At 38.9% G+C, this 23324-nt stretch overlaps 2 protein-coding genes across 3 annotated transcripts in view; one reads left to right on the top strand and one right to left on the bottom strand.

The window, feature by feature from the left end:
* The window catches only part of LOC135210999 (probable G-protein coupled receptor No18), a 23643-nt gene extending 994 nt beyond the window's left edge, over positions 1–22649 (bottom strand). Inside the window, exons 1-5 of the mRNA XM_064244012.1 lie at positions 22449–22649; positions 21227–21356; positions 17904–18042; positions 3391–3711; positions 2638–2878 (exon numbers count right to left, since the gene is read on the bottom strand). Coding sequence (XP_064100082.1) covers positions 2638–2878; positions 3391–3711; positions 17904–18042; positions 21227–21356; positions 22449–22649 — 1032 coding nt within the window. The remainder of the gene's footprint in view (positions 1–2637; positions 2879–3390; positions 3712–17903; positions 18043–21226; positions 21357–22448) is intronic.
* Positions 844–23324, top strand: part of LOC135211000 (uncharacterized) — a 216229-nt gene continuing 193748 nt past the window's right edge. Inside the window, exon 1 of one of the 2 annotated variants that reach the window (XM_064244014.1) lies at positions 844–1404. The gene's annotated coding sequence lies outside the window, so the exon portion shown is untranslated. Of the gene's footprint in view, positions 1405–22546; positions 22678–23324 lie in introns of those variants that run through there. The other variant, XM_064244013.1, reaches the window with a different exon arrangement.

Genomic DNA, 23324 nt, shown 5'->3' with positions numbered 1-23324 from the left:
TAAACATGGCAGCGTTTAACCTTAGATATATCTGTAGGTTTAACTTCTCACTAAGGCACATGTTTGGACTCACCCACGCAAATAAGATTCCAAACTTTGAAGGCGAAAGTCAGTTACGGATACGGGCATACGGCAGAAACAGGGATATCTCGCGTTCGAGCTAGGTTAAGTTAAGCCTGTAAGATTTTTGTAATTTACATTTTGTACCCGAGGCTGTCCAAGATTGCCTCATTTAGCATTATCTCCATATGTCATTGCCATCTGCATTTATTTTCAAAAATTGTTCAGCAATGTTTTTTTTATTTCATGTAAGAACAGATATTTTCAAGTTCTTTTACATCTGCTGAACTTGGTATGCTTTCGAGTAGTGCATTCCAACTCTGTGGGAAAAGGTGCGTTTATTTTGTGACATCGCTATTGCGATGAAACATGATGGTGAAGAAACGTTCCTTGATGTACCATAGCTCTAAGTTTAATCGCTTCACCTTTCGTTTGAGGCAACTACGCGGTGTGAAATCGCCGATGTATGGCCAGGCTTTATTCCTGTCTGTTAAACTGGTTTCCATTCGTTAATTAGGTGATTAATCAAGTTTTCAGTTTCTGGGCTACTAGGTATTGTGTCGAGTTATAAGGGATATAAATTGCAGTAGTTTTGTTCCATATCCATTTCCTCAGTTCTGCTAGTTTTGTCATTGTCAATATAACCTCCGAAGTTTTCCAAGGTTCAGATTAGATTACAAGGGTAATTTCAATTTGATCGATTTTCGGCCACCATTATTATCAATCACGCGCTTGATTAAACTAGACCAACTTAATGACTTGGCGGTGTTCTTTATCTGGTCCATTCGTGGTTGTACGTCACGTCAATTACGGGCTCTTCCTAAACTTTCCGCTCAAGTTGAAATTGGTTTCTTCAGTGTTTGGTGAGGCTTCTGTGAAATAATCAAATAATATTACAAATGAATATTCGTGCATGTTGATATAAAAATTTTTCATATGCAAGTTTTATCTGAACTTAATCACTCAAGTTAAAATTGTATTGGTATCCAACGCACGGTGCTTAAGAACTGCGGAGTGGCTGTTGGTGTTGAACCCGAACTTGAAACCGTGTGTCTGCGACTCTGCAGCCACTCATTTTCTCTGTGTGTGTGAATTAATGTGCGTGAGCGCAAGCGTAGCGTTCTGTGGCTAAAGTAAATCCTCTGATATCTGACACAGAAAATGGAGAGTGGAACTGGAAACGAAGAAACCGAGTTAGACGAAGGGTGCCGAGAGTTACTTTGACCATAATGTTATAGGCTATATACTAATGCTAGGCATCAGGATCAGTCACGCTTGTAGAGGCACGAATTTTTCTTCTCACGCAGAAACTACATAAGTTCACAAAATTATGAAGTAGCTTTGGTAAGTGTAATTCATTTTATGTTACTATTATTTTTTGCCATTTATACAGCCTAGTTACAAAATGATTATGAGGATACATTTGTTAGTAAGATACCGGGAGTAATCGAAAGCCTAGCCTAACCTGCTTAATGAAAGAAATTTGTTGACTCATTTATGATTTGAAGCAGCCACAATAGGTTACAATAGCTTCTTTGCTTGGGAACTTACCATTGTAGAACATGCAATTAACCGATAGCAATCTGAACGCTGCATTACGTCTGGTGGTAACGGTTGAACCTTTATAACAGCTGCCTTGACTGTGCCAGTAACCATTAGTCATTAACTAAGCGATAGCACCTGTGCTAGGGATTTACAGTCTTGGTCACTTTTTCAGTTCTTTGGAAGGAGGGGGAGGGGCACATTTAGGCACAATTGTCATTCATATGGTTATTTTTCCATTTAATTATTATGTTGCTATTTAGTTTACGTTCGAACTGCTTCCTGGAGAAGTAAGTGGTCTTTCCGTCTTCGCAACAGAATGCATTCACGTTAGCAAGTAACGTTGATAGCAACAAAGACAATAATCATCTCTCTCTCTCTCTCTCTCTCTCTCTCTCTCTCTCTCTCTCTCTCTCTCTCTCTCTATAGTTGGCGGGGCATAACCAGTTTATTGGTAATGTGATGAAACCTTTTTAGTTAAAATATTGGTGTTAATAAATGAAATGGATAGAGGTTGAGCGAGAGATGCAAATATTAAGACTAAGCTTAATGTACTATATGAAATAACAAGTGTAAAATTGTTCCATTGCCTGACAAATTAATTTTGAGGGATAATCGAAGTGTAAAGTACAATGCTTGGCTGGAGATAAGTTCTTTGCTAAGATATATTGTTGCTGGCTGAAATATCGTTTTCTGGTTAGTTTTTTTCTTTAAGTTGGATAACTGAATGAGTTAAAGGCCAGATGTGATTATGGGTCAGTTAATTGTACTATTAAGGATATATTAAAAGGTTATTGAATCATAAATGGAGAAAACTTTAGATATTTTCTAAAGAAAATCTGAATACTGACAGCGAGGTTGCACAAGTTCTGGTGAAGACCCAAAGATGACTTCTAATGACTGCATTTTGGCCCATGTGTACCAGATAGGAAACTTAATGGAGGACATCAGCAAAACTGCGTTGCGATTACTCAGGAATAGCTGATATCTTGTGAACACAATGTCATGGGATGACAGACAGTGTCTCATGATTACCTGGTCATCGGTGAACACGTAGAGGAGCGGGTTAGTTACGGCAGCTGCAGCAAGTAACAACGACAGCCATGGCAATGAAGCGGCCTCTTCGTGGTAGTGCTGAGGATTGGCTTGACATCGGGCTGAAGCAGCACAAGACGATGCCACAACAACATGGGCAAGAATGGGCAGGAGAGATGCCACGCTGACACACCAGCCGCCCACGCACACATTTCCGCTGCTTCGGTTATTAGCTGCTAGGCTGTTGGAAAGAGAGCTCGTGTCATGACATTTGTCGGATCATAAATCTATTGGAAGCATTTCAGATGGTCGCTGGTCTGGAAGAGGACAATAGCAACCATTCGTTCCAGCTGAGTCAGACAAGTTGCTCGCGCACCATGAACACTAATGTTGGATGGGGCCATTCATCCATATCAACCACACACAATCATAGAGCGAGAAATGCTTACACATACGTATGATGTTCCTATGGAAGGTGAGAATATAAGTATAAATTCGTGTTAGTTAGAAAATCAACATACACATACAAATACTGCATGCAATCTCGGAGATTAATAAAGCCCTATCTTGATCAGTCTAAAGCTTCCACAATCACTTTCCAAAGAAAATTGGAAGCAACTTCCTCTTTTAGTTTTAAACATGAACTTCTAAAACCAGAATAACGCATCACCTTCCAAAGTTTAATTTAGATTAAGCTGGAAGAAAGTTCGTGTGGATTCATTCAACGAGGGAAATTGATCTTTTCTTACTTACACATGATTAGCGATGGGTGCCTCTTCTTGGTCCGGACAAGCAGAGGGCGGAGCATTTCCTCGTCGAGTACTCATAGCCTTTAGTTGTGTGGCGCGAGTCGAGGCCCACATTAGCAAGGCTGCAGCCACATGACCTCCAACCAAGAAGGTCAGGAATGCAGTGAAGGACAATGGCCATAGAGTCGAGAGATGGCAGTGAGAATCATGATCTTCCCAGGAATTCCAACCGGCGTAGGGAAGAATAGAGACCACTATCGCCACCAGCCATACGGCACCGACAGCCATGCTCCAGCCTATTGTGTTGCTGCCGGCGGTCATGAATCTGAAGAAGAACGGCCGATGAGATAAAGATGTCTCGTCCGAACAATCAATTTCATTTCATTTGTCCCTTTCAAGACTAATCTCAGAATCATCTCTGTATGTGTCCCAAATTGTCTAGGGGAAAAGTTTAACATTCTCTGCATGTTTGTGGTGAAAATAAGAACCAATGCTTCACAGATAACCAAATTCCGACTGAATACAAAATATGCATATTCTAAACTCATTTTTAGATGTATAGCTACTTTTCATAAGAATTTAGAAACGGAACATAAATATGAGTGAAATCCTCCCCATGCAATGAGGCATCCTATCACTTGAAAATAACTAGATAACTGCTAGACAATGAAAGTGTTATTTGCAGCACATTGGCAAGCGCTGCGAAAACGTGACTCCTACTTCATTTGAAAACATCCGGAACGAGAGAGATCCTTCGTGCAATGTACGAGTCTGACAGTCGAATCTTTGCTGTCTTTTGTGCAAACGCACATTGCGTGGAAATGGAGGCGATCGTGGGTGCTACGTATTTTCATTATCTTTCACGCTGCAGCGGGATGGGCAATAAGTGCCTATTAATTATATATCTCCGATTTGACCTGCTGAATTATTGTAAGATTTTTTGTCAACCTGTCATATCGAACGGCCCACAGATGCTGCTACTGGCTTGCTCCAGCTTTTCATACATATTTTTTGTTGTTATATTTATAATCACAAGCTGGCATGATTCAGCGGATTTCCTCATGAAGACTATTTTAATAGATGTAAATGACTGGGTGTTTTTATACTCGCACTTTTATGTGTTTTTATACTTTACGCATTTTGCAATGCTTAATCTTAGGCAGGAATAAAATAATTTTGTAGTCTAGTCAGTGAATTATTTGTTTGTTTACGAATGCAGAGAAATAGAAAATATCTTCTCAATTAGGATTAATCCAAATGTAGATTTCTGCAGGCGTCAAAGTTTACGAAAACACGCCTGCGCTCTCGGCACATTGACATTTCACAGAGAGAGAGAGAGAGAGAGAGAGAGAGAGAGAGAGAGAGAGAGAGAGAGAGAGAGAGAGAGAGAGCAGGGATCAATAGGCACCAGCTGAACACGGCAGCCGCCACCACCTCTTCTCACTGTTCCCTTAGAGGCGTACCCTGCTCTTCCAAAGACCAGTCATGGCCATCCACTTCTTCTATTCTTCTTTCGTGAATTTCGCGTGTTTGCATTTCCACCTTATCTTTTATCTATCCTTCATTCATTCACTCATTTTTTTGGCCACCAAAACTGGGCAGATCATGTTGAAATAGAGAGGTTCAAGTCCAGGGACTTGTGTCAATTACCGGGCGAGTTGCATGATAAGGCTTCGTAGGTGGGTCTGTTCGCTGGGGAGATTCTTTTAGGGGATTGAGTATCAGGCAACGACTTGTTATTGGGTTATAGTACTACAGCTTTTGCTTCCGCTCTCGTGTTTATACGTTTACCTTCACCTTGCCAAACTATCTACTTTACGGATGATTCTAAATGATGTATGCCTAGGTACGGTTTCTATTTTCAGTTTTACGGCAGGTTAAATCACTACACCCTTTTAATTAACAGCTAATTGCCAAAGTATGATAATACATCATCATTAATTTTTCTTATTTTGGACTTAATTTCTTATTTCTGTAAAGAGCAGAGTTTCATGAAGCACCTGGCAGCTTGGTCCTTACCCGGTATGTGAGGTAATCCACTTCAGCATTCGCTAGGCCCTTCTAGCTTTGGTCAAGAATCTCTCTCTCTCTCTCTCTCTCTCTCTCTCTCTCTCTCTCTCTCTCTCTCTCTCTCTCTATTGAACTGTGTGGGGTGGATGGGAATGAAGGTTATATTGTTAATTTACATAAACAACGTTCAGTTGCTTTTTAATGGTGTAATAGAAATGGCTTTTGCTCAGGAGCCAAAACTGCTCATTCATATTCTGACACACGCATGTGTTGATCAGCTTGATTGTGAGGTGCCTGGTGCTAGCACATATTCAGTTCATATAAATTTTATATAGGTTTATATATATATGTGTGTGTGTGTATATACATTTACGTATAGTATATATATATATATATATATATATATACCTATATATATATATATATGTATATGTATATATATATACATATTATATATATATATCTATATATATATATAATATATATATATATATATATATATATATATATATATATATATATATATATATATATATACATATATATATATATATATATATATATATATCATATATATATATATATATAGGATATGGAGTCCGCTGATGAATGTTAGTTAGACTTCGTTCTAGGATCAACAGAGGCATATATATATATATATATATATATATATATATATATATATATATATATATATATATAAATTATAGAGCTGAGGCCGCAGGATAAATAAGAGAAGGGCGTGCCAAGCGCTTTCATGTTGTTTCAACACATTTCCAATTTGACCTTAACAACGCGTCGTAGTAACAAGAAAGCACTAAATTAATACATCCTTCTTTTATGTTGCCTATGGCCTCAGCTTTATTTATTGCCACATGCTATTGAATGACCTAGTAGCTAACATACGCATACACACAACATAGATATACATGTATACATATATACGTTTTTCGTGCGTAAATGGAAAAAAATTAACGTTATTTGAACTCATCTTGAGATAAAGAAGAAATATGAACACTTACATGTTGCATTTTAATCAACCGTTTTTTTTTTAACCTCTCGATTTACTTACTCCTCCTCAGAGACTTTTTGGGTGAAAGCGAAACACATCTTTAATAATTCACGATGTTTACCATTTTGACTGGGAAAGTTTACATGACTTCCGGCTTGTAAGCAATACCCTTTAAAGGGACCTTGCTGTTGCAATGACCTGTTTTGCGTCGCCGTCCACATATACTGGTCACGATAGTCGTCGTTGTCATGAAACTCCATCTGCCTCTTTTCTGAAAGTCTTTTCCCTGTTATCCGCTTTCACTGCTGACTTTAGCTTGCTTTTGCGTCAGGATTCAAGAACTCTGAATATATGTGAACAGTGAATGCACTTTGTAAAAACATGTTAATTCGTCAGCCTGTATTTAGGTATGTGGACTTGAAACTCATATTGCAGGCACCCATTTGAATGGGATGGTCGGGAGAGGGAACGAGGAATTTCATGGGTCAGTGAAGGAAGAATGGGACTGTTGGAGGTCGAGTTGCAGGAAGGACGGGCGAAATGATCTTGTGGCAGAATTCTCGTAGAAGGCGATGCACACGATACTTGAAAAGGTAGGTGGGTCGGGGTCAATGAGAGTTGTTACCGTCGGGGGAAAAAGTGATTGTTTAAGAATATAACTACGTTGAGAAGGTCAGTCAGTGAGCAAATGGATCTTGAATGGGGATAAAAATGGAAAGACGCTAATTGCAAAGACTGCCTCCCTTGTCGGTGAAGTGAGGCGACGAACTGCTGAGGACAGCAAGGAGGGGAACAAAAGGTTGAAGAGTGTAAGGTCACCCGTTGTTGAACAGTGGTGAAAGTACGATTGAATGGCTGACAAGGATGTGCAAGGTACTTCAGACTGAGGGGGAGACTCCATAGGAATGAGTTTGAGGAGTGATTGTTACCTAAAGGAATAATGGGAGAGAAATACTAGTAGGGTTTAAATAAGGAGGGGGTGTATAAGGATCAAGCAGTTATTACTAAGCAACTGTGTGGAAAGTCTGAGAATAAAGGTAAGAAGCTGTATTTGACGTATCTATACATAAAAACCTAGAAAAGGCAAATGATAGAACTGACAGATATGGTATGTGGCGGGTGTTACCGATGCACTATATAAGAATTGTTTGTATAATTCGAAGAGCTTTAAAATTGTAACCAAACCCGAATTTCTTACGAGAGGTTCATTTTCTGGATCATATAGAATTACTACTATAATGGACGCGTGGGTTCTTAAGACCATCTCATGTGACAAAAACACGTTTATTTTGAATTTTAATACTTTGTCTCATATGAAAGGGAATATGATTTTGCTACCAGATACCTACGGGGACTAGTGCCGTCAGTGAACCTCATTCGGTGTAAAGTAGGTATTACTTAAGGTTCTTTGCAGCGTCCCTTCGGTCCCTAGCTGCAACCACTTTAATTCCTTTTACTGTACCTCCGTTCATATTTTCTTTCTTCCATCTTACTGTCCACCCTCTGCTAACAATTGTTTCATAGTACAACTGCGAGGTTTTCCTCCGGTAACACCTTTCAAACATTTTACAGTTAATTTCCGTTTTATCGCTGAATGGCCTTAGTTGCCCCAGTGCTTGACATAAAGGCAAAAATCTATATAAATATAAATCAAATCAAACCCAGATACCCAGCGAGGTCAGACTTTGTGTTCTCTCAGCAATCCAAGACTTTCTCGAAATCTGATGGTTGACTAAAAGGTACTGAGGAAATACCAGTGATAATCCTGGTGGCCACTTTCGAGTTCTGTAGGTTAGAACTGTTCCCACTAACCATTTGATTGTGTGTTTGTTTCTCGTTTAGTTAGTGCTTTATATACAGATGTAATTTATTCAACGCCTTTCGTATACGCTTACGTACATTAGTATGAGTCGATTACCAAATGGTATTTTGCAAGGGAAGGGGATCTGGATCCTAGTTGCTGTATCTACCTCAGGGCTGGTGGAGGCCGTACGAGGAAAGACGAAGATGGAAGTGATAGACCAGAAGGAAGGATCTCGAGAGAAGGAAAGCTGTCAAAGTTCGGAAGCCCTAGAGTAGGGACTCCCGGGAAAATGTGACCCATCGAAGGGAAGAGGCAGAGGAGGTCATTGAAGGGACGATTTAACCTTGCCTCAGTGGCGTGATCGGTATGGTTTTGGCCTGCCACCTCGGTGGTCGCGAGTTCGATTCTCGGGCATTCCATTGAGGTGTGAGAGATCTGTATTGCTGGTGATAGAAGTTCACTCTCGACGTGGTTCGGAAGTCACGTAAAGCCGTTGGTCCCGTTTCTGAATAACCTCTGGTTTCATGCGACGTAAAAACACCATACAAACAAACAAATGGACGATTTAACTGTAACTCAAGTGGAATAAAGGACGAAGCAACCCCTGCCCCCCACCCCGCCCCTTTAAATGGAAAAAGAAACAGAGGAACATTCTAACCGAACGACACTATTAGATCTTGATACTTGCTCAATCTAAATCAAGTCCCGAGATGTTTTGTCAACTGAACGCTGTGATCTCACCCCGGGAAGTGTGAATTAACTTGAACACCCGAAATGTTGCTAGAAGTGGAAGGCTGAAATGCAGCGAGTTATAAGAACGCGATGCGTCAGTCTGTAACAAGAAAGACAAAGGTTCATTCTAGAAACGATTTTGATATCGCAGATCAGGATCAACGGAAATAATGAACAATTTCACGAAAATATCGAAAGCAAGAGGGCAAGTTATGTGTCTTTACATATTGCAAAGTTGTGACGATTGCAAACGACAGAATTCCTCTCTAAATATACCATATAAACAGTAAGGTTGGGAACGACAGATGGATCTTTTCTTGATCGAAGACTTGTGTCATCAAACCAACACGGAAGTGGCACTCGCGAAAAATATTTCATAGAATATGAAAGCGTCGTGTCTAGACTTGCCTCAAGAGAAGTCGTTTGTTGTGTGACGAGGTGCTTCTAGATCAGAAAGGAATGGAAGATGAGTCACTGATAGAATCGCGAGACGAGGAACTCCCTGTAAGAATAAGAGTGAAGAATGACTAGAAGGTACTTCATGATGGCGAGACGGCAGCTTTAATACGGAAGACCTTGCCATCCAACTAGGAAATGTTTACTATCCAGAGGCGAGGAAGCCATCATTTGCCGGGAGTGGCGGAAGTTCAACCGACGCCCCACGTAAATATGAAGAGCATCGGAATTAATCATGAAGTTGTAATGGATTTTCGCTCTCATGTGATTTTTCAGTCGTATTTTCCTAGACACGGTATCCAGAGGACGGATGCTACTGTGGACGGTATATCATTTATTGCTGAAATCACAACCGGATCGGAACATCTTTCTTATATACTTAATTGCATACATGCTTCTATACGTAGGCTTGGCGGACAGAAGAGAACGTATGCATTTATACTCTAAACTTTTTGAGTGGAACAGATCATCGAAGTTTTTAGATTTCTTTAACAACACGAGAAACGATAACAATTAGTCGTCATTCTACAGAACAGGTAATACCTTGTTACTCGCAAGTGGAGCAATTAGATTGGGCAAAATGACGACTAAATGTGAAAGCATAAACGTTGAACCTGTGATTTACAGAGAAAGCGAACCTCCTGATCCATAAGTATCTGGTGTAAAAGAGAAATGGCCCCGCCTCTAAGATCCCGCAGGAAATAAGCTTGGCTAGATGCAGAAATTGGCTGGTCATGCAATTGATTTCTCTTCGCCTGCTTGCAGGATTTCATCCATCGTGGCTGGCTCTCCGAGGAACCTTATTTAACCTTCAAAGCATGTCTGCGTTTGCGTGTGGGCGTGGGTGTGTGTGTGTGTGTGTCTGTTTCTTTGTCAGTTAATGATGACTGAGCTCTGTGTTTATGGGCATGTGCATGCTTTGACCGGCGGCCTTCCCCCTGTACCTACCATGGGCGTGTCTTGGATCCACACGAAAGAAGACCTGGAAGTCTTTCTTTTATCAACCGATAAGCTTCATATTCTTTGTTTTTTATTTGAAGATCGCGAGGAACAATTCAGACTACTTTGATAGCAATGTTTTTCCCCTAACCAGATTTTGATTGCCTTGTCACTAAACGCTTGATGCCAAGGTTGGCTGGAATATTCTCTCCCAGCTCCTTTTATTTTATTTATGTTATCTTTATCTCATATCAACTTTGTTCATTATAAGAGGACACACATTATACACACACGCGCGCACACACACACACATATAATATATATATATATGTATATTATATATTACTTATAAGATATATATTATATATATATATATATATATATATATATATATATAATATATGTACACACTCATAAATATATATATATTATATATATATATATATGTGTGTGTGTGTGTGTGTGTGTGTGTGTGTGTGTGTGTATGAGCTCGTAAGATGATTTCATCGCTGCAATTTGAACTGGATCTTTGAGAATTAGTTACATAGTCCTCTTTTTATTCAAATTTCTTATCTTTACACAAAGCATGTGTTTTCCATTTAAGTGTTCGAAAGCCATCTATATATCTCGGTGTAAGTGCTTGTTGTAATGTGGTTGGTTTGGTTACAAATGGTCCAAAGGAACTTCATGAATAGGAGCCAGGAAAAACTGTCCCCACGCGAGTACTTGACCTCCCAGGATGTTCACGCTTTCCTAATTCGACAGCATTCTCGTCCTGGATTGTTAATAATCTCTGACGCGATTTCTGTGTCATTTCTTTCTTGTCGTGGCACTGGAGATCCAAAATCTCCGTCATCTTAGACTTTTGATTGTGAAGGAAGGTCTCTAATGACCTTTAAGGACCATGTCATGGAACTGACATTGAGCTTCTCTCTTAGTTTTATGATCTGTCTCCCGGGAGGAGAGTCTCGCGTCTCTGGGAGTATCTTCTGTCGGACTGACGGTAAAAGCGTCGAAGTGGACGTAAAAAGGAAGAAGAAGTGAAGAAAACGTTTTTCCTTCCGTGTGGTCAAGTTGCTTCCAAAACGCATCGCTCCCTGATGAGGTATTGTGCAAACGAGACGAGCCTTCGCGTTGATGAACTCATTCAGACGTAATGGGCACGATTACCAACACTTTTGGGAGCCATATCCAATTATTTCTCATCCAAGAACAATGAGGCATTTAGCGAAGAAGTTGATCCTGGGTTTGGGGTTAATCATTCCCTGTCGAGTTACCTCGGCGATAAGTCTCTTATTGAGTTTGTAAGGACTTTCGGCCGAATGAAACGATGATGATGATTAAAGGTAAGGTTATATTGTTACTCGTAGCTATGTCTCGTAGTATGATACCTCAAGAATTGCTTTTGAGAATTTGATGAAACTAGGCGGAATTGTTCGCAAGGAAAAACTCTGTTCAGAGTCGTTGCCATCGAAGTCACTTCATCCATTGCAAAATCTAGGGATCGTCCGCTAATTGAAAGATTCAAAGCCGATCATTCGTTTGTCATATCCTCTCCATAAAGGACTCTTATCGCCCATGCATTCAGTGATACGATATTCTGTATTTGCTGGTGGGTGGCCGGGATTGCGTTTGTTAAAGGTATCAGCAGGAGCATAGGTTTGCTCTGTCATTGAATCTGTAAAAACAGTGGCCTGAACCCTTTTCTTCTTAGTCTGAGGTGATTGGATATAAAGTCCCAGTCGTTAGACGAGTTGCTCAGTAGGCATGTTATCATTGTATCCAAAAACTGTCATTTTCTTCCTGTCTGCACACATTTTTATGACTGAGGCAAAGCACGTAATAACTCCTGAATCCAATCGCTTGTTTAGCATTTCGGCGTTCCGATAGTTGTCAATTATTCTCGCCTCTTGTATTTTTAGTATGTGTCATAAACGAATTCGCTGTTTTCACCCGAACTCGGAAATAATTTGCGTAGGCTAAAAACACAATGTTCATGAATAAAGAAAAGTCTACCATTTGAGAGAAGAGAGAGAGGACAATTACGAGATCTCAAGTGCGTTTTTGGAAAACTACACTGCAAAAGAAAAATGAAGCGGTTATAGACGATGATGAAAATTGCTCGCATTGCAGCTTCCATTTTCTAAGAGGCGCAAAGGGTTCCAAGGGACAGCGGACGTCGTTCAACAGATCTTGGTCATTAGGTTCTGCGATCAAAAGAGAGAATAAGGATGGATCGTTTCTCTCGCACGAACTTCGTGTGAGGATCATCCGGTTTAGGTGATACGATTCTTAATCGGTTTTATATCGACGATGCTATTTTGAGCGCGTCATTTATAAAGAAGCAATCGCCCTCAAGACGGCCATTTCACCTTTTGACGTCGTTCATTATTTCCCTAATTTTCTTTCACTCCTCTCTCTCTCCATTCTCTCTAATCTCCTATCTCACACATCTCTCTCTCTCTCTCTCTCTCTCTCTCTCTCTCTCTCTCTCTCTCTCTCTCTCTGTATGAGTATGTGTGCTGTACTATAATATTACTGCTTCTATAAAATTTCAAACTTGTAGTATCTACTAAGAGCCAAGCAGAAGATATGTTGGTAAACATTTTTCGTAAATAAGAATTATAGGAGAAGACGAACGGGCGCTTTGAAATTTATTGGTAACGCTTACTCAAGATGAAAAAAAGGAGAGAGAGAGAGAGAGACCTTACCTTACCTTACCTTACAGACCTTACAGCTCGTTCGGGTTGCCCTAGGTCCCTCAGTGTGAGGCATATCTAATGTCTACCAGAGAATTGCTAATGCATCTTCCGGTATATTTTGCATCTTCCAATCTTGGATGGTCTGGGATGCAGCTTAGCTATTTGTCGAGCTTATTCTTAAACACATCTACGCTCACTCCTGATATATTCCTCAGATGAGCTAGCAACGCATTGAATAGACGCTGCATTATCGATGCTGGTGCGTAGTGGATTACTGTCCTGTGTGCTTTCCATACTTTTCCTGGTAAAGTTTTGGGCTCTATCAATCTACCTGTGCTTGCTCTTTCTGATATTTTTAGCTCCATGATGTTTTCGGTAATTCCTTCTATTTGTTTCCATGCCTGTATTATCATGTAGCGTTCTCTTCTCCTTTTTAGGCTATATAATTTTAAAATATGTGGTCTTTCCCAGTAGTCAAGATCCTTAACTTCCTCTATTCAAGCTGTAAAGGACCTTTGTACGCTCTATTTGTACAATATCCTTTTGATAGTGTGGGTACCATATCATTTTGCAATATTCAGAGAGAGAGAGAAAGGTAGGATTCTAAGGTATCGTCAGGCACAACCACAGCTGAAGGGTTTTCGCAGAGTGAGACCCAGTCGAGTAGACAGGTGTTGGCAGGTATAAAGAATCGAAAGAAGAAAATGGAAAGTGTTTTGTACGAATCTATTAAGTAATAAAAAATTTCGTAGGTTAAAAGAATTCTTCTACAAAAGCGCAGCGGTATTATTATTATTATTATTATTATTATTATTATTATTATTATTATTATTATTATTATGATTATTATTATTATTATTATTATTATTATTATTATTATTATTATTATTATTATTATTTTATTATTATTATTATTGTTTTTGTTGTTGTTGGTGGTGTACGAATCTATAAAATGATAACAAATTTCGTAGGTTAAAAGAATTCTTTAAAAGTGCAGTGGTATTATTATTATTATTATTATTATTATTATTATTATTATTATTATTATTGTTGTTGTTGTTGTTGTTGTTGTTGTTGTTGTTGTTGTTGTTGGTATACGAATCTATAAAATGATAACAAAAAGAATTCTTCTTTAAAAGTGCAGTGGTATTATTATTATTATTATTATTTTTATTATTATTGTTGTTGTTGTTGTTGTGTTGTTGTTGTTGTTGTATTTAGGCAGTAGACCTTCTTTCAAGCATGTTGTATTAAAGGAGAATGCTGCTTCAGCTGCATTGATTGTAGGATTTTCTATAAAATCAATGCAGCTGAAACAGCAATAGAACATATTATTATTGTTATCCAGATGAACCTTATTCCTAAGGAACGAGCCCACCAAAGGGGCCAACAACTTGGAATTGGAACTTTCAAAGAATACGGGGTTCATTTGAAAGACGTGATAGAGGATAACAGGAAACACAGAAGGAAGAGATCGGTTATTAGAATATAAAAAATAAAATATTAAATTGAAAAATATGTAGATAAGAAATGAAAGTGAATCGAGAATTCCAAGGCTAAAATGCGACCGGCTCTTTTTGTTCAAGCGGTGGTGCACATTCAAGTAAGCCACAGGGTCTGAGAAATGATGAAATTTCCACCGGTCGAAGATAAGTCAGCCGAGGCACATGATGATGTGAGTCCGAGAAATGAATGGCCGATAAAACAAGTTGATGACAGCAACAAAGAAGAATAAAGCATTTTAGCTATCGCACTGCGTTGCCGGGTCGGAGGGAAATATCTTCGAGAGAGAGAGAGAGAGAAAGAGAGAGAGAGAAAGAGAATAAAAAAAGAGAGAACGAAAAGTTTATAATGATGGTCGTTAGGGTAATTTTTTCGTGCAACTTCGTGTGAGGGTAAAAATGAATAGTCGGTGGATTTTAAAGGGGTTTGACCAAGAGCCATGAGTGGAGGGATTTTTTTCTTTATTATTTTTGTGAAAGAAAGAAGTTACGCACGGCTCAACCTGAAATCTGGAGAGGTGCCAAGTTTCGTCTCCGTAGTAAATGGGAGTGGGCAGGGCCAGGGCGACTGCGTCAGCCTCTCCAGAGATTTCTCACCCGGTCTGAGTTTCACCGCTGGTTTCTTCTACTTGTCACCGCCAATAAAAGTGAGAGGAAGGCTTATGGCTTATAAAATCTGTCGTGTACTGCCTGCGGGTACTGACTGCTTAAAGCAGCCCGCTGGTTCATTTCGCTCTCCGGATGGGATTGGCTCTGCTTTGGGGCTGAGGCACCGTATGGAGAAGGAGAGGGTTTCTCTCACGTTCCTAAGTCGATGATTTACTTTGTTTTGTGCCACTGCTTTATATGTACACACGTGTATACTATATATATATATATATATATATATATATATATATATATATATATATATACTACACTATATATATATATATAAATTCTAAATCACGACGAAAAGGTAAAAACGTGACAATTATACGAACAGTTACACACACACACACACACACACACACACACACACACACATATATACACACATCATATATATATATATATACATACATATATATATATATATATATATATATATATATATATATATATATATGAGTCATATCACATTACCGTGATTCATATACATACATCAACCTACAAATGTCCTTTAATATCTAATTCGCTCCACCTCGGAATTAATATATTTTCATATATGTTAACCGAAGGGGGAATTTCTTAGTCGATAAGAAATTTGTCGGTTCACGGGCGCGAACCATCGAACCCAACAAATTCAGGACGCACAGTGAAGCCTAAACTACACCGGATATCAGTAGACAAGACAAAGAGGGCACTCAAGAAAATGAAGAGGAAAAGCAATTAACATAAACTAAAGAATTGGTGAAGAAAGAGTAAGGAGAGAAACAACAATCGTGGAGAAACAGTTCGGGAATCTGCCAGGGATGGAGGTATGAAGGAAAACAAAGAACTCCACCAGGTACTGATTGTCTTAGGGAAAGCATATGGTCTTGTGTACCAAGGCAAGGGGTATGGAGGTGTTTGAGAGTGAAAGGTATAGGGCACAAGATATGAAAACAGAAGCAACCACGCAAGTTAGAAGCCCTGTAGGAACTACAGAAAGTTCAAGGCGAATGTTGGTCTCCATCAGGGATCAACTCTTAGCCCCTACGTCTTCGACCTTGTGATGGATGTTATAACATCAGCTGACAGATTGGAGGTCCCTTGAGTGCTCTTGTTTGTTGATGACATATTGTTCATAGACAGGGCTAGAGAAGCAGGTGAGCTGAAGGTGGAAGGGTGGAGACAGGAACTTGAAGGATATTGTGGATGGGAGGAGAAGGAAGACAGCGAACAGTGAAATTGGGAAAAACTTTAAATATCTAAGATCAACCGTAAATATCTAAGATCAACCGTGATTGACAATGTAGGACTCTGAAATCAACCACAGAGTATAAGGCGCTTGGATAAACTGGCGAAGCTCGTCAGGGATATTGTGCCACAGGAGGATAAGTGCAAAGGGACAAGGAACGTTTTACCAAAGTGTAGTCAGACCAGCGGTGGTTATGGAGCCGAGACGTGGTCGACGAAGAAGCTCAAGAACTTAAAATGAATGTGGCAAGTATGAGGGAGTTGGGATGGATGTGTGGAGTCACAAGAAGAGATAGGATCAGAAAGGAATTTATTAGAGGAACAGTTAAGGTAGGGGAAGTATCGGAGAAGACAACTACAGTGGTTTGTTTATGTTAGGCGGAGAGGAGATCACGTAAATGTAAAATGAGCTTGGAGGTTGAGGGAAGGAGGTAAATGGAAAGGCCAAGGTTCATATGGAGGGACGAAATAGCACATGACACCTTGCGGGAAAAAAGTTTATGAAGTCAGGATGCACTGATAGGAAACAGCACCCCATGTAGATATGGGCAAGGCTGAAAAAAGAAATTTTATATATATATATATATGTATATGTACATATATATATATATATATATATAAATATATATATATATATATATATAGTATATATATATATGTATATATATATATATGTATATATATATATATATATATCTATATATATATTATATATATATATATAATAAACAACGGAGTAGCTGCAAGAACATTCGACTCAACGTCCTTTACTTAGCAGACAGATATATATATATATATATATATATATATATATATATATATATATATATATATATATATATAATGTGGTATATATATTTTGTTTCTTTAACTGTATGAATTCTGCTTAAGAGTGAGGGTTCCCAGTAGGTGTTATCCTTCTGAGGTCAGACGCGCCAGTCTCTTCCCAGTGGATGCTCAGTGGGTTATGTCGACGGCGTCTGACACTATTTGGTTGTCACTCAACCAAATAGAAACCAGGCCCAGGGTTCCTTAACTCTCTTTGAATCCCGACTTTTCTCTTATTCATTATATATTATAGTGTATAGCCTTTGAAACTCGTCAGTATCTCCCATTGCCATAATATTGTAGTGTTTACTCATTTTGAATCACGAGTCGTGTTTTCTCACCTACGAAAATAATTATTTTCTGATTTGGATTTATTTGCTAGTTAGCGAGCATTTATTTAGTAAATGAAAGCCTCAGAATAGCTAGTGTGTTCTTGGGATAATGTTTTCACCAGATGTGTGTGTTAGAGAGAGAGAGAGAGAGAGAGTGCAGGAATGATTGACAATCTGTCAAGAGGGTAAACTAATTGGCCAGAGGCATCGATTGATGGCATATCGACTACCAACTGAGGATTGCTGCCTCTCAAGAATCAAGAGCCTCACCACCCCCCAACTTTCCTCACTTGTAGAGCACAGCCGCCCCCCACCTCACCTTCTAGGATGGTTGAGTTTCATGTAATGGTGGAGGAGGAGGAGCGTGGAGGTGCCTAGGGAGGTGAGAGCAGTCAGCAGGATTACGGTTGAGTGGCCCAGGTAACAAGCAGCGTATCCCTCGTCGCCAACCACTGATCCTGTAAAAAGCGAAAGGATGCATTTAGACGTTTTATTTTATGCATGAGACTTTCAACAAAGCGTATGCACCGAGGTGGTGAGATGTTACTCTATAACGGAATTCTGTAATACAAAAGGTTAATAATTCAAGTTTTTAATTTTCTTCGAGAACTCAGTATGAAGTCTCATCTTCACTTCCGAAAAAGAAACCATTCAAGCATGTGAACAAACCCAGAGTTTATTGCGGAAAGTGGTATAGAAAGCATTTGTAAGAATGTCACACCTGTTATTCACTTAGTTTTAAACTACTGCATATCTCTGTAAAGTTTCTCTAATTTTACTGTATAATGCCACCATTTTCGCATTTTGACTAAACATTATACTCGCGTTAATAACTTCGAAGGATTTAATAAAAACAGGTTAGAAAAAGTAGTGGAATGTCCAGCTGAGTGAAAAAGCGTGTGAAAATGTCCAGATGAAATGATGTAAGACCGTATCAAATACGTGTCAGATATTCATGGGAAAGTTCTTTCTTTTTTGCTAATGGGGTAATTTTCTTTCAACGAAAGGTCTCCAGGTTCTTGTAGTAGGAACAGTTCAGATGAAAAGATGTTTGTTCTCAGGGTAATAAAATTCAGCCTCCATTTATATCTAACATCAGCCTCAGCATCTTTCTTTACCTAACCTGGGTTGATGTCGACATCTTTTTAGTATGCCTGTGGTTTCTCTTCGGGTCACAAGATATATTTTTTGCCTTATAGATTAGAACAAAGACAGGCATCGTAGATCCATCTGTTAAGTTGTGGGTTGGTTATTTCATGTGATATCACATTTCGTAGAGTTCCTTCCTCCTTTGTGTCTCCCTCTGGAGCGAAGTGACGATCACTTGCGTAATGTAAGTTTCTAATTAACAGGAATTTAATGCTGCTTCACCGCTATTGGAGGATATGTAGATGAATGGACTTGCGAGATGGGTTGTTTATCAATCGACTCCTCTGGGTTACTTCAGCTCTAGTTTAACACAGCGTTCAGGACGTTTACAGCTGAATAATGCTACCTAGAATGGACTCAGATGGGTTTTATTTCCTTAGTTTTTCTTTCTAGGATGAAATGTAACATCTTTGATGTCTTGTTAGGTGACGGGATAATTGGTATCCCGAAAGTGAACGGGCTATGAAGTTTATGGATATTGAACACTCTTTCTTCAGAATCTTGTACACCAAACAAAATGACTATAGAAGTTTGAAATTTCTGACTGGCTGAAATAACAGTAGCGTCAGTTACAAGGATATAACACTTTTTTCACATATGTTACCGAGGTTTCTCAAATGCACAGAAATAAAGGTTGTCGGTAGTCCGGTTCTCAGATTGTCATAGAGGAAGTGCTCCTGTCTTGTTTGCGAAAGAATGTCTCGGCACTGCCAGCAAAATTAAAGCTATTGGTGTTCGTGAGTGCCGAGTCTTCACGCAGCGTCAGAGCTTCTTTCATAGCACAAGCCTTAAGTTATGACATCAAAGCGATGTCATTTTTTCTTTTAACTGGCCAGTTGATAATGGCTTTGTATCCAGGATCCTTTGAACTCTGATGGGTTTAGTTCTTTCCATTAAAATCTCTGTACTTATTGTGATGGTGTCCTAGCGAAGATGACTGACCTACAAAGCCCCCATCAAGTGCCGGGCACTGTAGTTGTAGTATATAAACGTGCTTGTAAACACAGAATCATATGGAAATACCAGTATAATAATATATACAAAAATATAGAATCTATATATGCATAAAGTATACATACTACTATATATATATATATATATATATATATATATATATATATATATATATATATATATTACATTACACGCACGTAACACATCCACATACTTATACATATATAGGTACTATATATATAAATAATAATAATAATAACAACTAGAGTTACATTATATCAGGCAATTTGTGAAAAATTACAATCATCCTGATCTTAGGTCGTCCTATTGAACTCTACGGAGAAATTGCAGCCACGTTTCACTTACTAACCTCCAATGATTGTTGGTGAAGTTTGCTTCGAATGCCTCCTCCCCCCTTATGTACACCCCCACCATCACCCTTTCCCGCAGAGTGCTCACCCACTCACCGAAAAGTGTCCCCTTTCCATTTGACAAGAAGCACACCACCCTGCATTGGCCAGAGGTAACAACCGCCCTGGTCGATTTTAAGCAGAATTTTTGAGCCACGGAGCTCAGTAGCATATCCTATTTTTAACGTGACTGCAGATGAAAGCTCTCATAGATCTATCTGGTTGCGAAAGTGAATAAGATTGCCTATGACGACATGACATACGTCATCTCCACTTATTCACTGGAGATGACTCGGTTTTTGAAACCTCTTTTAGTGGGGTATGGATATTTACAAGGCACTGTCTCTTTTGAGGTGGTTCTCATCATCTTCTAGTCATACTGGAAGCTATTTTGTATCTGTCTAGAAGCTACATAATTAACTTGACTTCATATATTGTCATTTTCCGTTGGTGAATTCATGTAAGTGATTTAAGTGTCAGTACTTTATGGTTGCTATTCAGGAGATCACGGTTCTCTCGGATCTCTGCCACAAATCTGATCTGTTTGATAGATAGTTATTTTACGAATAGTTTCATTTCATGGTGTATATTAGGGTTAGAATTTCATAAGTGTAAATGGCTACGGTAAACTTTTAAGTTATATTCACTCGAGGTCAAAACCCTTCAAAATAATTTCAGGCACGTCATTTTCATCTTCTCTGACTTCAGCAAAAACTTTTGGCCTTATGTGAAATTAAACTTGACATGAAATCACCAAGCGAAAGTGAAGCAATAGTGATGCCAAGTACTTTTGTCTTGGTAATAACCAAGCCATGGTCACCGCAACCGTGTGTCGGTAATAAGACGAATGTACTTAGCATCTCGGTTGTTTAATTTTTCCTTCGTGCCTGTAACTTTGTTCGTATAATCATCACGTTTTTACCATTTTTGTGATTTAAAATCAAACTGAAGAATGACATCTTATGAGTACACTTAAGGAGGCAGCTGACATTTACCCAGTACGCCCAGTTTACTCATTTGTATTTTATGCTCGTAAAGTAAGTCCGTGTCCCTTCAAGTGGAACCGGATTCCATAAGCCTAAGCCAAGTTCTTGGAAAGTGATGAGAAGGATCCTCGTGAGCGCCTTACCTCCCCTGGCAGAGATGACGTGTATCGGGAAGGCCACGACGAACGCTGCCACTAAACCGCTGAGGGCCTGCGACAGCAGCAGGATGCTCTTCACAGATCGAACGGCCGAGGGCCGAGCAAACACTGCCACCTTCAAAAGATACAGAGAACAAAAAAATGAAAGGTCAGATGAGATCATATTCAAAGAAACACCACCGATGACAAATCTGCGAGAAATAAGGAAAACGTGTCTGACAAGCCACGCGATAAACTATGTGCCAAGTGTGATTACATTGTGGGTTTCATCCTGTTATGCACAAGTTTGATATTGTTAGTGTGTAACATCGTACACATTTTGTAATGATAATCAAATTGAGGAGAAACAGTCGGAGACAATTTAACGGAAAAAATACAGCTCTGTGCGTGTATAGTATGGATCTACACACATTATACAGATGTATTACTTTGGCAGTGTTTTCTTCATTTTCCTCAAATCTCCAGGCACAAACAGCTTCCACAATTCACTGGAAAAACTTCAAATATCGCCGGTACTGATATATATATATATATATATATTATATATATTATATATATATATATATATATATATATATATATATAATATTATATATATATATATGTATATATATATGTATATGTATATATGTGTGTGTGTGCATATTTATGCGTGTTTTCGTGTGTTTGTGTATAAAATCACTAATACCCTTATTATTATATTAATGTTACCTTGAGAGTAACTTACACCCAAAGAGAATTGCACAGTGATTGCATCTGCCTGGTCTGGACTCGAACCTTCACTTTTGGGTTTGATTCATGGACATACTGTTGGCTTAATCATTCGACTATATCTCCTCCTACTCGAATGAATGTGTCAACTGCCTACTGCTGATCAAACCAAAAAGCATTATGTTCGAATCTTGGCCGGGCGGATGCATTCATCGAATACTTCCTCTAAAACTGCTTAAGGCATTGGATTATCTGCATTATGGCCAATGTCGTTAAACCCTGGGGTGTGCCATATCTACAGGCTTTCCACAATCTTGAGTTTCATTCCCCCTCACTAAAGACATACTCGAGAGCATTAGTCTTCGCGTGTTTATTTATCTGTTCTCTGCTTTTATTTTAGAATGCTCTGCTCGTTATTGGAAGTCTAATTTTGTAGGTAGCTCTGAATGTTTCGTCAGTTTCAGATGCAGAAGGAAGGAACATAATTTCAACCCACCTGCACAACGTTGGTGAAGAAGCAGACTGTTGCAAGTGCAACACTGACGACGAGGAAAAGCTTCTGGTTAACTGATGGTTCCGATTCTGCAGGTGTCGACGATGCTGACGAAGACGAAGCCGAAACCACGGATGCGGACGACGCTGCCCCAGCGATCGCCGAGGCCGTGTCCGCATCGGGCGAGCTGATGTCGCCGGTCATGGCGTCGAGATGCTCTGGAGTCTGGAAGGTAAGAGGGAAATATTTTTCATGTCCTTCTTGACATAAACACTCGCGTGCATATTCATGTGAAACCTGTTGGTCAATTACTACGTCGCTATGTCCTGCTGGTTCGAGTTTGAAGCTTGTCGCGGAAAGAGAGATTTTACTCTCACTTTTTATTCCGAATTTTAAACGATTTCAATGGAAACTGCGTAAGAGATATTAGGGAATCAGTGATGAAGGAGTTCATCGCTCTCTGTACGAAACTAATTGCAAATGCTAGGTGTAAGTTCGAGCATTTCCTCCATCTAGTTATTATCTAGCCTTACTATCTATATATCACGTAAATTTGTATGCACAAGCGGATAGATGAGGTTATTTCTAATTTAGTTAACATTAACCATTTTTGAATAACACTGGTCTTTGTTAAATGAATAAGACTATATATATATATATATATATATATATATATATATATATATATATATTATATATATATATATATATATATATATATATATATACACACACATGAGTCTGATCATGTCACCGTGATTCACATATGCGCATTAAGCTACAAATGTCCTTTAATATATAATTCACTCTACCTCAGAATTAATATATTTTCAAATATGTTAACTGATGGGGAATTTTTAGTTGAAAATAATTTCGCCG

This window comes from Macrobrachium nipponense, chromosome 4 (assembly GCF_015104395.2).
Source record: "Macrobrachium nipponense isolate FS-2020 chromosome 4, ASM1510439v2, whole genome shotgun sequence".
Taxonomy (NCBI): Eukaryota; Metazoa; Arthropoda; class Malacostraca; order Decapoda; family Palaemonidae; genus Macrobrachium; species Macrobrachium nipponense.
This window is presented reverse-complemented; position numbering and strand designations above follow the sequence as displayed.